The following is an 11846-nucleotide window of genomic DNA, read 5'->3' as shown; positions in this document are numbered from 1 at the left end:
AAAATCTGGAGGAGAAGCAGGAAGAGATGATAAAAGCTATTTTCAAAGATTTATTGGTCCCCCTTTACTCCCTACCCTGGTCTCTATAGGTTGGCTAAAGAGGATATGCAGTTTCAGCGACTGGAGGGCATGGAGGGGCAGCTAGAAGGTCCCTCAGTAACAGGAGACTTCTTGCACCGGTTACTTGCGGGTGGCTCTGGCCCAGGTCCTTCGACGATCTTGGGCCGACGACTCTCCTTGCTTCGGAGGAAGAACAGCTGTGTATCTGAAGCTTCAACCACAGCTGGCTGTTCTTGCCCAGACTGTGGCCATGATGATTCAGCCACAGGCCCCCTCCTGGACCCACCATCTGATCCAGAGCCTGCCCCACCTGCTGCTCCTGCTTCTTCCTCAGTGGAGCCCTTACCCTCTGTGGTGGTGGTACCCACAACCCGAGGCCCAACCCCTAATCCTGCTCCATTGCCTCCCTGGCTGCCCAGTCCAATTGGAGAAGAGGAGGAGAGCTTGGCCTGAGCTTTGTTGCTCACTGACTGACTGGCATGCTACTCACTGGCTCGATGGACGGCCAGCCACTAGAGAGATAGGACTCTTGGACCAAGACCTCTCTATGGTCACCCCACCCCACCCCAACACATACATTATTGAAGTGCAGATTCTACAGTATCTTGCAGATATCTTGCAAAAAACCACATCATTCATGGCCATATGGGTAATAGCTACCCTGCACCCCTCTTACCCCATGCCCCAGAGCAACACCTGAAACCTCGCTCCTCTCCCCTCTTTGGGATCCACAGGAAGTACCTGGGCCCCAAGTCCTAGCTATGCTACTGAATACCTGTGTGACCTACGGCAAGACATTTCAGTGTCTGAGTGGTTCTTTACCTGTGAAGTTCTTGACACCTTCAAGTCCTATCTATATCTAACTTCATCCCTGGAACTTCATCCCCCATCTAAGGGACCTTGCCCCTGAACTCAGGAATGCCTCCCTGATTGCAAACTGACTGACCCATGAAGAATCCAGTCTGGTAGATTTAGGACTGATTGCTTTATTTAATTATTCATCTCAGACTTAGAAGATTTATCCCCCTCCCAAATCACATTTTTAAAAAGAGAAGGTGGGGCCCAGCCTGGCAGTACTGGAAACACAGAAACCCAATTCCTCTCTGCCCTGAGAATCAGAGGTCAAAAATGGGGAGGGACCCTTAGGAAAACATCTTAAAAACCAAAATCTGAGTCAAAGAAAAGGGCTGAGGTCAGAGGTCAGGGCTGGAGTTCCCTTGCCCTGGAGTTGGGCATGTGCAATAAGGGCGACCCCTTGTAGTGTGTGCACGGAGAAGGGTGCAGCACAGGTTTACTTCTGTGCCTCCCAGAAGAATGGAGAAGAGAGAGTCCAAAGGTCAGTGCTTGTCTCCAGATCGGATAGGGCCAGCATGGGCGCGGGCCAAGGGTCCCCGTCGTGTGTTGGTGGCCAGGCGCTGCTGGGCTAGGAAGGACTGGGCATAGGCTGGGCCTGGCTGTCGATCCTCCCCCGTAGCCCGTTGCTGCAGGGCCATACCCTGGGAGGAAAGGGAAGGAAGGGAAGAAGTCAGAGGTCACCTGAGGAGGGAGGTTTGGAGGGAGGGGAGGAAGCAGTAGGGGGTGGCTGGAGTGGGCAGCCACTCACCATGTTGTACCAGGCACTGATGATCAGCTTCTCCTCCTGCTCCCGCTGACTCCGGCTCTTCTCAAAGTCCGTCTGAGGGAGAAGTTTAATTGGGAAATGTCAAGGTTTTGAATCCTGCCCATTTCCAGGCACAGTAGTCAAAGGGCATCCCACCTCCACCCCAGGAGAGATGCATAATGTCAGCCCAGTCCAGGAAGAGAACCACCTCAAGGTGTCGGATCTTTAGGTCCTTCTCCTGAAGTTGGGTTCTGAGGGCTTGAATCTCCAGGGGAGGAGGTCCTGATGGCCGCTGCTTGGGTTCCAGTGTCTGGATGACCTTGGGAGGGGGAAGAGAAAAGGCACTGTGGGCTGGCCCAGGCAGCCCAGACTGGGCTGGACAGATTGGGGGTGAGGTAGTGCAGTCCCCAGGGTTCGATGGGCTTGGCTTTGGCTCTGCCAGGGCTCATAATTCCCTCCCACCCCCCCACCCCAGACTATGGTTTCTTTCTTTATAAAGCCAGGGTAATGGGCAAAGGGTCAGTAATTGTGAATGGGATTGGGCCAGAGATGCTCACTGTGCGAGCCTTCTCCATGTATCGCCGGTAACGCTCCTCCATGGCCCGCATGTCGGCCTCCTTCTTCTGCAGGCTCCTCTGGAGCTCCTCAATGCGCCTGGCTGCTACAGGAACCCAGAGCTCAGGGGCCTGTCCCCACCCCCCACCCCGGCCCCCTCCTCCCCACCTCAGGCCAGGCATCTTACTGCTGCTGTCAGCCGGTGGCTGCAGCTCATCAATGTACTCCCGTTTTCTCTGCAGTTCCGAGTGTGCCTCATGCAGCTTCTCCCTAGCCATAGAGAGGCATGATGAGCCCATTTTACAATTGAGGAAACTGAGGCAAATAGAAGTTATATGCCCATAGCCACCCCACTATAAAGCATCTGACCCCAGAGCTGAGGGCAGACCCGCCCCATGGGTGGCTGTCTACCCACCACTCAGACCGAGCTCTCAGCCCAGGCCCAGATCTTGGACTCACCATGCACAGGCTCCCTCCCAGCTCCCTTTCCCAGCCCAGCAAACCCCAGCCTTGGCACTTACAAGTGCTCCTCCAACTTCCTCTTCAGCAGTGAGGACTGAGGACAGACACAAGGGGCAGGGGTGAGGCTGGGCCCCCCGTTTTGTCTTCTCTGTCCCCCCACAACCCTCTCCATCCCCCACCCCTACTTACAATAGCCTAGAGAGCCAACAGGCAGCAGGGGGAGAGAAAGGAAGATTAGAAGATAGAGGAAAGGATGGGGGCCAGGGAAGGCTGGGTTGTACAGACCCTCCCCACCTCCCCTCAGCCCCCCAAGAATGGGGGCTGAGCAGAGAATGGAGCCGGGGCCTGGGCCACTCACATCTTCCGCTTTGCCCCCTTGTTCCTGTAATGCCTTCTGCAATTCTTCCACTTGTGCCCGGAGCTCTGCCAGCTGTTGCTGATTCAGCCTGGGGGTGAGGAGACACAGGACTCAGGGTGTCCCAGCCCTGGCTAGGTCTCACCTCGCTCGGTCTTCAGTCTCGGCGCCCCCACCTGTGCTGGGTCTCCAGCCTGTGCCGGGCCCGGTTGGCCTCCTCCAGCTGCCCTTGGAGCTCCTCGGTGCGGCCGCGGTCGGCCGCTTCCTGCTGGCACAGCCGCCTGTTTTCCCGCTGCAGACGAAGGATCGTCTCCCTGCAGGGCCGGGCCCCAGGCAATGGTCAGATGGGCTCCCGTCTCTCAGCCCATCCCCATCAAAGGAGGGAGAGATCTCTGGGGCTTGAGGCAGTGAGGGAAGGCCGAAAGCTTGAGAGGGGGAGGATTTGGATGAGTGGGGAGGAGCTGGTGGTGGAGGACGAGGAGATCCAAGGCTTGAATTACTTAAGGAACAAGGGCCTAGCCAGCTAGAGACCAAAGGGGGAGCCAGCGAAGGCTGAGAGAGGGAAAGGAACCTGAGCTCAGCTGGAAGGATCTCTGCTGCCAGATTCTCCACGGGGGATGACATCTGCTGCAGTTGGACATCTGGGAGACAGGGACAAAGTCAGGTGGGCACTCCAAGGGCCCCAAGGCCCACCCAGCCCACCAGGCCCACCACTCACCTGCCTGGCTGAGGCCCCGCTGCTGCACCTGGACACAGCACAGCTCCTCATGGGCCTCCCGGAGAGAGTCTCGTTCCTCAATCAGCCGCTGCAAGTGGGGGCAGAGACAGGGAGAAGGACAAGGGGGCAGGGTCAGCTCTGGGCTTTGGTCCTCCCTCCTGAAAATACTGATGGGTACTATCAGGTTAGGGGAAGTTTTGGAAGAGCAAACTGAGCCTTAGAAAAGGGACAATGAACTCAAGGCCAAGAGAGGCCGAGAGCAGCAGACCTGCCTTCCATACCAGGCTTCCCGATTCCAAACCTAGGGCTCTTTCTACATAATTTTGTTTCTCAGCTTGGGAAATGGGCTGGGCTCTGTCTCTGGAGGTCACCTACCTCTTTCTCTTTGACCACAGCCTCATATTTCTCTTCCAGTGTCCGGCACTCAAACAGCCATTTCTCAGCTTTCAGGGCCTCCTCCTGACGCTGACTCTGTAATTCTTGTACCTGGAGTTGATAGGCAGGGGGTGGAACAAGGGGACCAAGGGGGGAAATCAGTGAGCCAGGCCTAGGCTCCAAACATTACCTGATCCCTCTGGAAGTGCCTCTAGGCCCAGTTTGCCCAGCCTCTACCTGTCTCCGATGGCCCTCCAGCTGGGCTCTGAGGGTCCCGGCCCGCCGCAGCTCATCCTCTAGCTGCCTCGTCCGTTCCGCGTGGCCTGCATTCCGCTCCTCCAGCAGTCGCACCTGCCGCCGAAGCTCCCCCAGCTCCCCAAGGCGACGCTGGCACCCACTCAGGGTGGCCTCCAGCCGGCTCGCTCGTTCTGATGACTGCCTAGGGGGCCATGGTTTAGCCTGGATCACCAGGGGCGGGGGCGGGGGGGGGGGGGGTTTCTTGAGGGTCAGGGACCGGGCCTGGTTGCTGGGTTTCTAGGAGCTATTCCCAATCAGGAGAGTCAGATTGAGCCCTGGGATTTGGTGCCACTTACCTGAGCTCATCCATCTCATCCTTTAGGGTCTGGGCCTCCTGGGCCAGGCTGGTAAGTGCCTGGTTCCGCTGCTGGAGCTCAGCCACCTCTCTCTGCAGCTCCACACAGCGCAGACGCTCATCCTCCTTCAAGCTCTCAAGCCTGTGGGCACAGGGGTGGGCACATGGTGGGATGGAGCCAAAATTGGGTGCTCCAAATTTCTTTCCCGGCAGCGCCAGTGCCTGTGCTCCACTGAATGTTTTCAGTCTCTCCTGGCACAATTGTGTGCGTGTTCTCTCCCCATCAGACTGCGAGCTCCTGAGAAGTAGGGGCAATCTTTGGCCTTTTTTTGTATCCCCAGGCCTCATATTGGCACGTAAGAGGCATTTCGTGTTTACTGACATAGACTCTTTTGAGATTCTTTTGCATGACCTAGACAAATTTTCCCTGATGCCCCTTAGACCATGGGCAATCAGGATGGTGGCCCCTGTTATGGGAGCCCAGGGGGACACCCAGCTCTTCAATTCTGGTGCTCAGGCAAGCACACCTGAAATTTTCCTCTTGTAGCTGTTCTAGCTGTGACTGAAGAAGCAAAAGCCTCTTGGAGGTGAGTCCAGCAGCTTCTGGTCCCTCCAGCTGTGCCCCCCTGTCCCTCAGCGATCGATTCTCCTGCACGAGGCTCTGTTTCTCCTCCACTAGAAGGGTCAGCTGGGATCAAAGGGAACAGAACAGACAAGAGATGAACTCGAGGGGCTGTGGACCTGTCCATGTCCACGCTTTCTTTCTTCCTCCTCCCACTGCTTGGCTCCTCAGGAGAGGACTGATCTGGGCCAGAAGCCCCGAGAGAACCTAGTGCCCACCTGCTGCTCCAGGTCATGGCAGCGCTGCCGAAGCTGATCCGCTTCTTCTGGCTCTTCACTCAAAAAGTAGTATCTCCTGGACTGTAAGCAAGGCAAGTTTGGTCAGAATGGACAACCAAAAGCAGGAAAAGCAGTCTCTCTCCCCAATCACATACCTGGCTGTCGAAATTCCCATAGGTCTCTGCTGTCATGGGATCTGCAGGATCTTTGCTCATGAGCTGGGATGGAGGGAACCAAAAAGAAAGAGATAAGGCTATGAAATTATCCCTAAGATCTTTCAGGCAGCAAGGGGGGGTGGAGTGGAAGAGGCTTCCCTCCTCCCTTTAGCTATGGTCACAAAGCCCCATTCTTTACCTCCACCTAAGGCCTTACCTCCTGAATAGCTGTCATGACCACATGCTGCACAGATTCCTCCAAGGTCATGATCCTCTGGATGTGTTCTGTGGATCAAGGGTTCCACTGCTGAGACTATCCCTCCAATCCCACCAGTCCCTGGGAATGGTGATCCAGGCTTTCCCCTTTCAGGGCTACCCCCCAAACTCCAAACCCCAGGCTCCTCTTCCAGTCCCATAAATCAGGTTCCCCCTCCTGAGGTCTTCCTCCCCGAAGTCCCGGCCACACCTTGTTTCTTCTCACAGCTGATAGCACAGCTCAGCACCAGCTGGAGCAGCTTCCCCAGCTCAGCTGGATCGGAGAATTCCCCGATCAGGTTCACATCTGGCAAGTGTTGGTCGGATACCTGATGTCCCAGGATCTGGGAGGGGATGAATGTGTCAGGAGGCTAGGGATTTCCACAAATACCCACTTCCACAGTCCTGTCCCCAAACTCTGACAATCAGAGATGCCTCCACGACCCACTCATGGTCACTCACATCCTGAGAATACTCCACAAGACCCTGCAACACCTTCTTCAAGTTGTTGACCTGGGGAGAAAAATGATACTTGAGGGTCCAAACACCCAGGTTGCCACACTTAATTGCCTCAACCTCCCTAAGCTTCCCCACTCCCTTGCTATCTGACTAGTTCCCAAGTTAACATCTATCCAGCCCCCCTGGCCCTTCCCTACACATCACCATCCACTTATATCATATATCTATCTCTTCCATGACATCTTTTGGACCTCCCCTTATTATCTGTGTGGGCCTGGGCCATTTGTTCATTCCCCAGACACATGTTACAAATCCTCATTTGTCCACATTACACTGATCACTTGTCTATGTTGCATCATGGGATCATCTGTTTTGTCTCGTCATTTCACTACAATGTTACATATGTTCCCCACCCCCACCTCCCCGATGGTCATCTGTCCATCCCACCATTGTTTAGCTCCCCCTTCCTCATTCAATCCGCTACCTGCCACCATCCCCACTGTAGCACCTTCATGGATCTAGTCCATGTCTCCCCAATTCCTTGAGAGATGTCTTCTCTATTCAGAGGACTCCCATAGTGCTTTAAGAATAGCAAAGCCCTCGACATGTGTGGTTTTATTTACCCTCACAATCACTGAGAGAAGGCACTTTTATCAGTCCTCTTTTTACAGAGATACCAGAGCCAACAGTTTAAATGACTTGCCTAAATCACCCAGCTCATAGATATGAGGCAAGATTCAAATCTTCCTAGCTCCACGGTAATTTCTACTTTCTATATCACCCAGCTACTATCTTCCCAGCTATTTTTCCGCGGGCCAGGGCTATCATCCATCTGTCCTGGGAACACCTGTACAGCCATAACTGTTCAAGTTAATCTTTCCTGGAATGTGTCCCATTGCTTTCATCTGCTCTTCCTTTCCCCAGATCATCCACCTGATCCCTAATCACCTTCAGCCGCCAGTTGTGGTCAGTATCATCTCTGATACGAAGGAGCCAGGTCTCATTGAACCAGGAAGGGTCTCTGGGGAGAAAGCGCAGAGGACAAACAAGCTGCATTAGAGGAAATCCTGACGGTGTGGACATAGGCTATGCATGCCATCTAATGAGGCTGCAAGAGTAATGGGAGACCCCCCTGGGATCTCAGGGGAAGGGGGCCAAGGAAGCTTGGCCATGGTCTGTGTTCTTTGAAGAAGGCTGGAGGTTTCTAGGTTCTCCTCAACTCACATCTGATGTAGCACATGGGCCACCGCCAGTCCACTGCTTAGGTCCTGGGGAGAAGAACAGGGCTGGGAAACCCCGAAAGTCTGCAGCTGGGGAAAAGGGAAACAGCGAGTCAGGATTTCATGGCTCCTTCAGCTGCAACCTGTAGGCAGCGGAGAAAGGAACCAAACCAGAGCTCCCAGCCCCCAGGTGAGGAAATCTGTAGATTTACTTTCTCCCTCTCTCCTCCCACCGGGAGGTGGAGCCTCTCACCTGTGGGACCCACCTCCGCTACTCACCGGGAAGGGTGGAGTCTCTGGGGTTACTCTCTGCTCATGTGATGGAACAGATTAACCAGCCCTTCATCACATGCTTCCAAGCTGTCCCCCTGTCTTGACCTTTCTAAACCCCTTAGCGCATGTGACACAGCAGTGCCAACCAGACCCTTCACCAGAATGCTGCCACTCTTCCTGAAGCTCAGGTAGGGCGGAGCCCGGCCACACCCAGGAAAAGTCCAGCAAAGGGGCAAGGGCAGGAGCCACCTCTTCTGACTGTCCCTGTTACAACCCTCTGCCTCCTCATGAATCTGTACAGTGCGCCCGGTCTGTCCCCACAACGCCCTGCCCCATAGAAATGAAGGAGCTTTCCCTGAGGCACTCCTACCGAGGGGCGTAAGGGTCATGAGTGTTCACTCAGTATTTGCTGAATGGATCTCGGGCCAGGAATAGACTCAGTCACTGGCTTGGGTCTCAGGAGTAAGAGAAGAGGGGTTGGAAGTGAGGGCCTTTAGGAATGGGGGCTCCAGGGCTATTTTGGGGGAGAAGAGGGAGAATCTCTAAGGAGGGCTGGGGGGGTGTCAGAGACTAACTGGAGATGGAGTGGTCTCTAGGGGAGGATCTTTGGGGGAGATGTGAGGGAAAGGTCTCTGGGGGAGAATCTCTGAGGGACATGTGGGGAGTAGGGTCTCTGGGGGAGGATCTCTGAGGGACATGTGGGGAGGAGGGTCTCTGGGGGAGAATCTCTGAGGGACATGTGGGGAGGAGGGTCTCTGGGGGAGGATCTCTGAGGGACATGTGGGGAGGAGGGTCTCTGGGGGAGGATCTCTGAGGGACATGTGGGGAGGAGGGTCTCTGGGGGAGGATCTCTGAGGGACATGTGGGGAGGAGGGTCTCTGGGGGAGGAATGGGGGCGGGTCTAGTGGTATGTGGGGTGAGTCTGAAGGGAGGTTCTCTGTGAGGGGCATGTGGGGGGAGGGTCTCTGGGGGAAGATCTCTGAGGGACATGTGGGGAGGAGGGTCTCTGGGGAAGGATCTCTGAGGGACATGTGGGGAGGAGGGTCTCTGGGGGAGGATCTCTGAGGGACATGTGGGGAGGAGGATCTCTGGGGGAGGATCTCTGAGGGACATGTGGGGAGGAGGGTCTCTGGGGGAGGAATGGGGGCGGGTCTGGTGGTATGTGGGGTGAGTCTGAAGGGAGGTTCTCTGTGAGGGGCATGTGGGGGGAGGGTCTCTAGGGCAGGTTATAGGGGAGAAGGATCTGAAGGGGATGGGGGAGGGTGGGGGAGGTTACCTGGGACGAATATCTCGGGAATATTACGGGGGCGCTGTGAAGGAGGATCTGAGGTAAGTCTGGGGGTTACATGAGGGAGGGTCTTTCTGGGCGAAGAGTCGGGGAGTGTGTGTGGGAGAAAATCTGGGAGGAGGTTGCGGGGAATCGTGTGTGTGTGTGTGTGTGTGGGGGGGAACTAAGAGGAGGAGGGTCTCACACCTGTTCCTCACCGCCCCGCCCCTTACCCAGGTGAGCAGAGACCCGCATAGCTCAGCCTTGTCTACGCTCATGGTTCCGGTTCCGGTTCCGGCTCCAACTCCGGCTCTGGCTCCAGCTCCGGTCAAGCAGGTCAGGCCGCCGCTGCCGCCGTTGCCGCCGCTACCACGGCCGCCAGGTCCGCCACCAGCGAGAGGCGCAGCCGCCCGGCGGGCCTAGAGCGCCGCTGCCCCGCCCCCCAGCCTGACCTGGCCCCGCCCCCGAGAACTCGACATGGTCCCGCCCCCATGCGCCGCCTGCTGCCGACTCGGGCACGAGGCCCGACTTAGCTCCGCCCCTCCTTGCCTCCCGCCTCCGCCATCTTGGAGCCGGGCACTCTTACCGCTTTGGGATGCTTTCTAGCCTCTCAAAGATCATTAAGAATACACTGGGAAAGGACATCTTGGCCCTTCGCCTGCCTCACGATGTAGGTACTGAGTGTTTAGGGAGGTCCAGAAGGGATGCTTTTATCTAGCGACTTTTCCACAAGACCGCGAAGGCAGTGGGAGGTGGAGTGAGGAGCGTCTATCTGGGGCCACTGTGGGCCCCAATCTGAAAGCGCTTCCGCGTGTCTACTGGGGCCCACAAGGAGTCTGCGTGTCTATGGCGGCCCACAAGAGGGCGCTTATGACTCGGACTGCGTATATACAGTAGTCCACAAGAGGGCGCGCACATCTCGGTAACTGCACTTAGTATGGGCATTTCTCCCTCCTCCCCAAGCTACGCTCCTTCCCCGCACCCACCCAGGGCTCGGCCGAATTTGGAGCCGGGGCCGGAGGCACTTCCTGTGTAGGGTACTACCCGGGCACGGCTCGGGGTGGGGGGAGAAGAGACTGGTGCCGAAAGACGGACGCAGGAATCCCGCACATAACCCTGAAGTGACTGTCTCGGGGGGGTTATCACTGACGGGCAGGCCGGAGAGACCGGGCGACGTGGGCCCGAGGCCCTCCTCACTGAGGCAGACTGAGGAGGGAGACAGAGGCGCCAAAGTCCGGGACCGAGTTTCCTCCTAGGAATAGATGGCCAGTCAGACACCACAATCCCCCTTCTCCTTTTTCATGTTCTAACACGCACACCCCTCCCCCGCTTTGACCTCGGAGCCCAGACCAGGCTCTGTGATTGTCTGTAATGCTTTCATGGCCCCATAGGCAGACTGACCGAAAACTCCTGTTGTTTTCCAGCTTTCCACTGCCTAGAAAAAGGGATGAAGGGGACGGGGAAGGGAAGTCCCAGATCCCACATTTGGGGGAAGGGAGGGTCCTGGGCTCCAGATGCAGGCTGGGGGGAAGGGGGACCAGGACTGGGCCTAACTCCATCTAAATCTCCCTGGGGCCTGAGGAGTTTCCCGGAAAGTGCTGGGGCCAAGGGAGGGAACTGGAGCTGCTGGGAAACCGGCTTGACTCACTATTCTTCCCCACCCCCCCCTTTCCAATCTCAGCCCACAGCCCTGCCTGCCACAGCTGGATCCAGACCTCCCCTCCTCCACACACAGCAGCCTCCAGATTCCCTCCCCCTCGGGCCCACCCCCAGACGTCTGCACAGAAAAACCACTGCGGATGGTGACTCTTCACCTCCCCCCTTCCCGAACCCCATCCCCTTGGAGGGGATCCCTCACCACAAAATGGCTACAGCTAGACCCAGCCCAGCCTGCTTCTCTACTCCCACCTTGAGTGTTTCCCTCCGTGTGAATCCAAATGTGGCTGCAGGTCCCAGTCCTCAGGGTCTCTCATGTGTTACCGGGCTCCTCACTGGGAGCCTGTGGCACTCGGAGTCCAAGCCGCTTCTCACCCTTTTTTGGCATGACGCCCCCAGCACTTTTGGTGACACCTATGAGCCCCTTCTCTCTTAGATGCATAAAATAAACAGGATCTGGAAACAAACAACAAATCACATTGAAATACACACAGGATCTGGAAACAAACAACAAATCACATTGAAATACACACAGGATCTGGAAACAAACAACAAATCACATTGAAATACAAAGCAGATTCAGCTTCCCTTCCTAAATCCGAGACTTCCAAGGGGGTCTGGTAGAGTGGCCATAATAATGCTCGAACTGTCATTTTCCCCTCAGATTTGTTACAAGTGCGCGTTATAAATCCGTAAACTGGAGAAATCAGTGGTGGCATTATGAACAAATACTGAGGGGACGAGGCCCTGGAAGGACACCTCTGGTCAGAGAACTAGGAGCCCAGGGGGCCCGGAGGGGCCAGAGTTCTCTTCCTCTACGAGGGAGTGGGGTCTCGAGCCTGCTGTCTCCATCCCCTCCTTTTCAATCTCTGCTTGTGTTTAACATTCCTATGTTGGGGGGGAAGCTGACCCTGAGAGGGGCTTTAGTTAGTGAGGGGATGGGGAGAGAGCCAAGTGCCGAATGAAGATCGCGATGGGGCTGAGGAGCGCCGGGTGCTTGGTGC

The 11846-nt window shown here is 56.2% G+C and overlaps 2 protein-coding genes and 1 long non-coding RNA gene across 12 annotated transcripts in view; 2 read left to right on the top strand and 1 right to left on the bottom strand.

Moving 5' to 3' along the window:
• The window catches only part of BEST2 (bestrophin 2), a 10771-nt gene extending 9916 nt beyond the window's left edge, over positions 1-855 (top strand). For all 4 annotated transcript variants that reach the window (XM_074289661.1, XM_074289833.1, XM_074289749.1 and 1 more), the window contains exon 10: positions 90-855. In XM_074289661.1, the coding sequence (XP_074145762.1) occupies positions 90-513 (424 nt within the window). In that variant the 3' untranslated portion in view covers positions 514-855. The remainder of the gene's footprint in view (positions 1-89) is intronic.
• A 175-nt stretch (positions 856-1030) lies between these two features.
• Positions 1031-9681, bottom strand: HOOK2 (hook microtubule tethering protein 2). Of its 3 annotated transcripts, none has more exons than XM_074289453.1 (22): positions 9420-9681; positions 7651-7736; positions 7375-7447; positions 6430-6480; positions 6179-6311; positions 5930-5997; positions 5713-5775; positions 5558-5638; positions 5245-5405; positions 4719-4859; positions 4363-4564; positions 4126-4236; positions 3751-3838; positions 3604-3673; positions 3209-3346; positions 3036-3123; positions 2737-2771; positions 2403-2485; positions 2218-2318; positions 1869-1979; positions 1664-1735; positions 1031-1556 (listed from the first exon to the last, which is right to left on the bottom strand). In XM_074289453.1, the coding sequence occupies exons 1-22, from the start codon at positions 9462-9464 to the stop codon at positions 1398-1400; spliced, it is 2160 nt and encodes a 719-aa protein (XP_074145554.1). In that variant the 5' UTR covers positions 9465-9681; the 3' UTR covers positions 1031-1397. The 3 variants fall into 3 exon arrangements, with proteins under 3 accessions (XP_074145554.1, XP_074145466.1, XP_074145644.1); XM_074289365.1 differs by having other exon boundaries at positions 2218-2321; positions 9420-9553; XM_074289543.1 differs by lacking the exon at positions 9420-9681 and adding an exon at positions 7926-8033 and having other exon boundaries at positions 2218-2321.
• On the top strand, positions 7987-11099 carry LOC141556324 (uncharacterized). 5 transcript variants are annotated; one of them, XR_012486528.1, is made up of 3 exons: positions 7987-8107; positions 9424-9856; positions 10868-11099. It is a non-coding gene; the product is annotated as an uncharacterized LOC141556324 (long non-coding RNA). The 5 variants fall into 5 exon arrangements; XR_012486519.1 differs by having other exon boundaries at positions 9424-9860; XR_012486505.1 differs by having other exon boundaries at positions 9424-10108.
• Positions 11100-11846: the final 747 nt, after the last annotated feature.

Source organism: Sminthopsis crassicaudata, chromosome 1, assembly GCF_048593235.1.
Source record: "Sminthopsis crassicaudata isolate SCR6 chromosome 1, ASM4859323v1, whole genome shotgun sequence".
Classification (NCBI taxonomy): domain Eukaryota; kingdom Metazoa; phylum Chordata; class Mammalia; order Dasyuromorphia; family Dasyuridae; genus Sminthopsis; species Sminthopsis crassicaudata.
The sequence above is the reverse complement of the archived record's forward strand: the minus strand, read 5'-3'. Positions and strand labels throughout refer to the sequence as shown.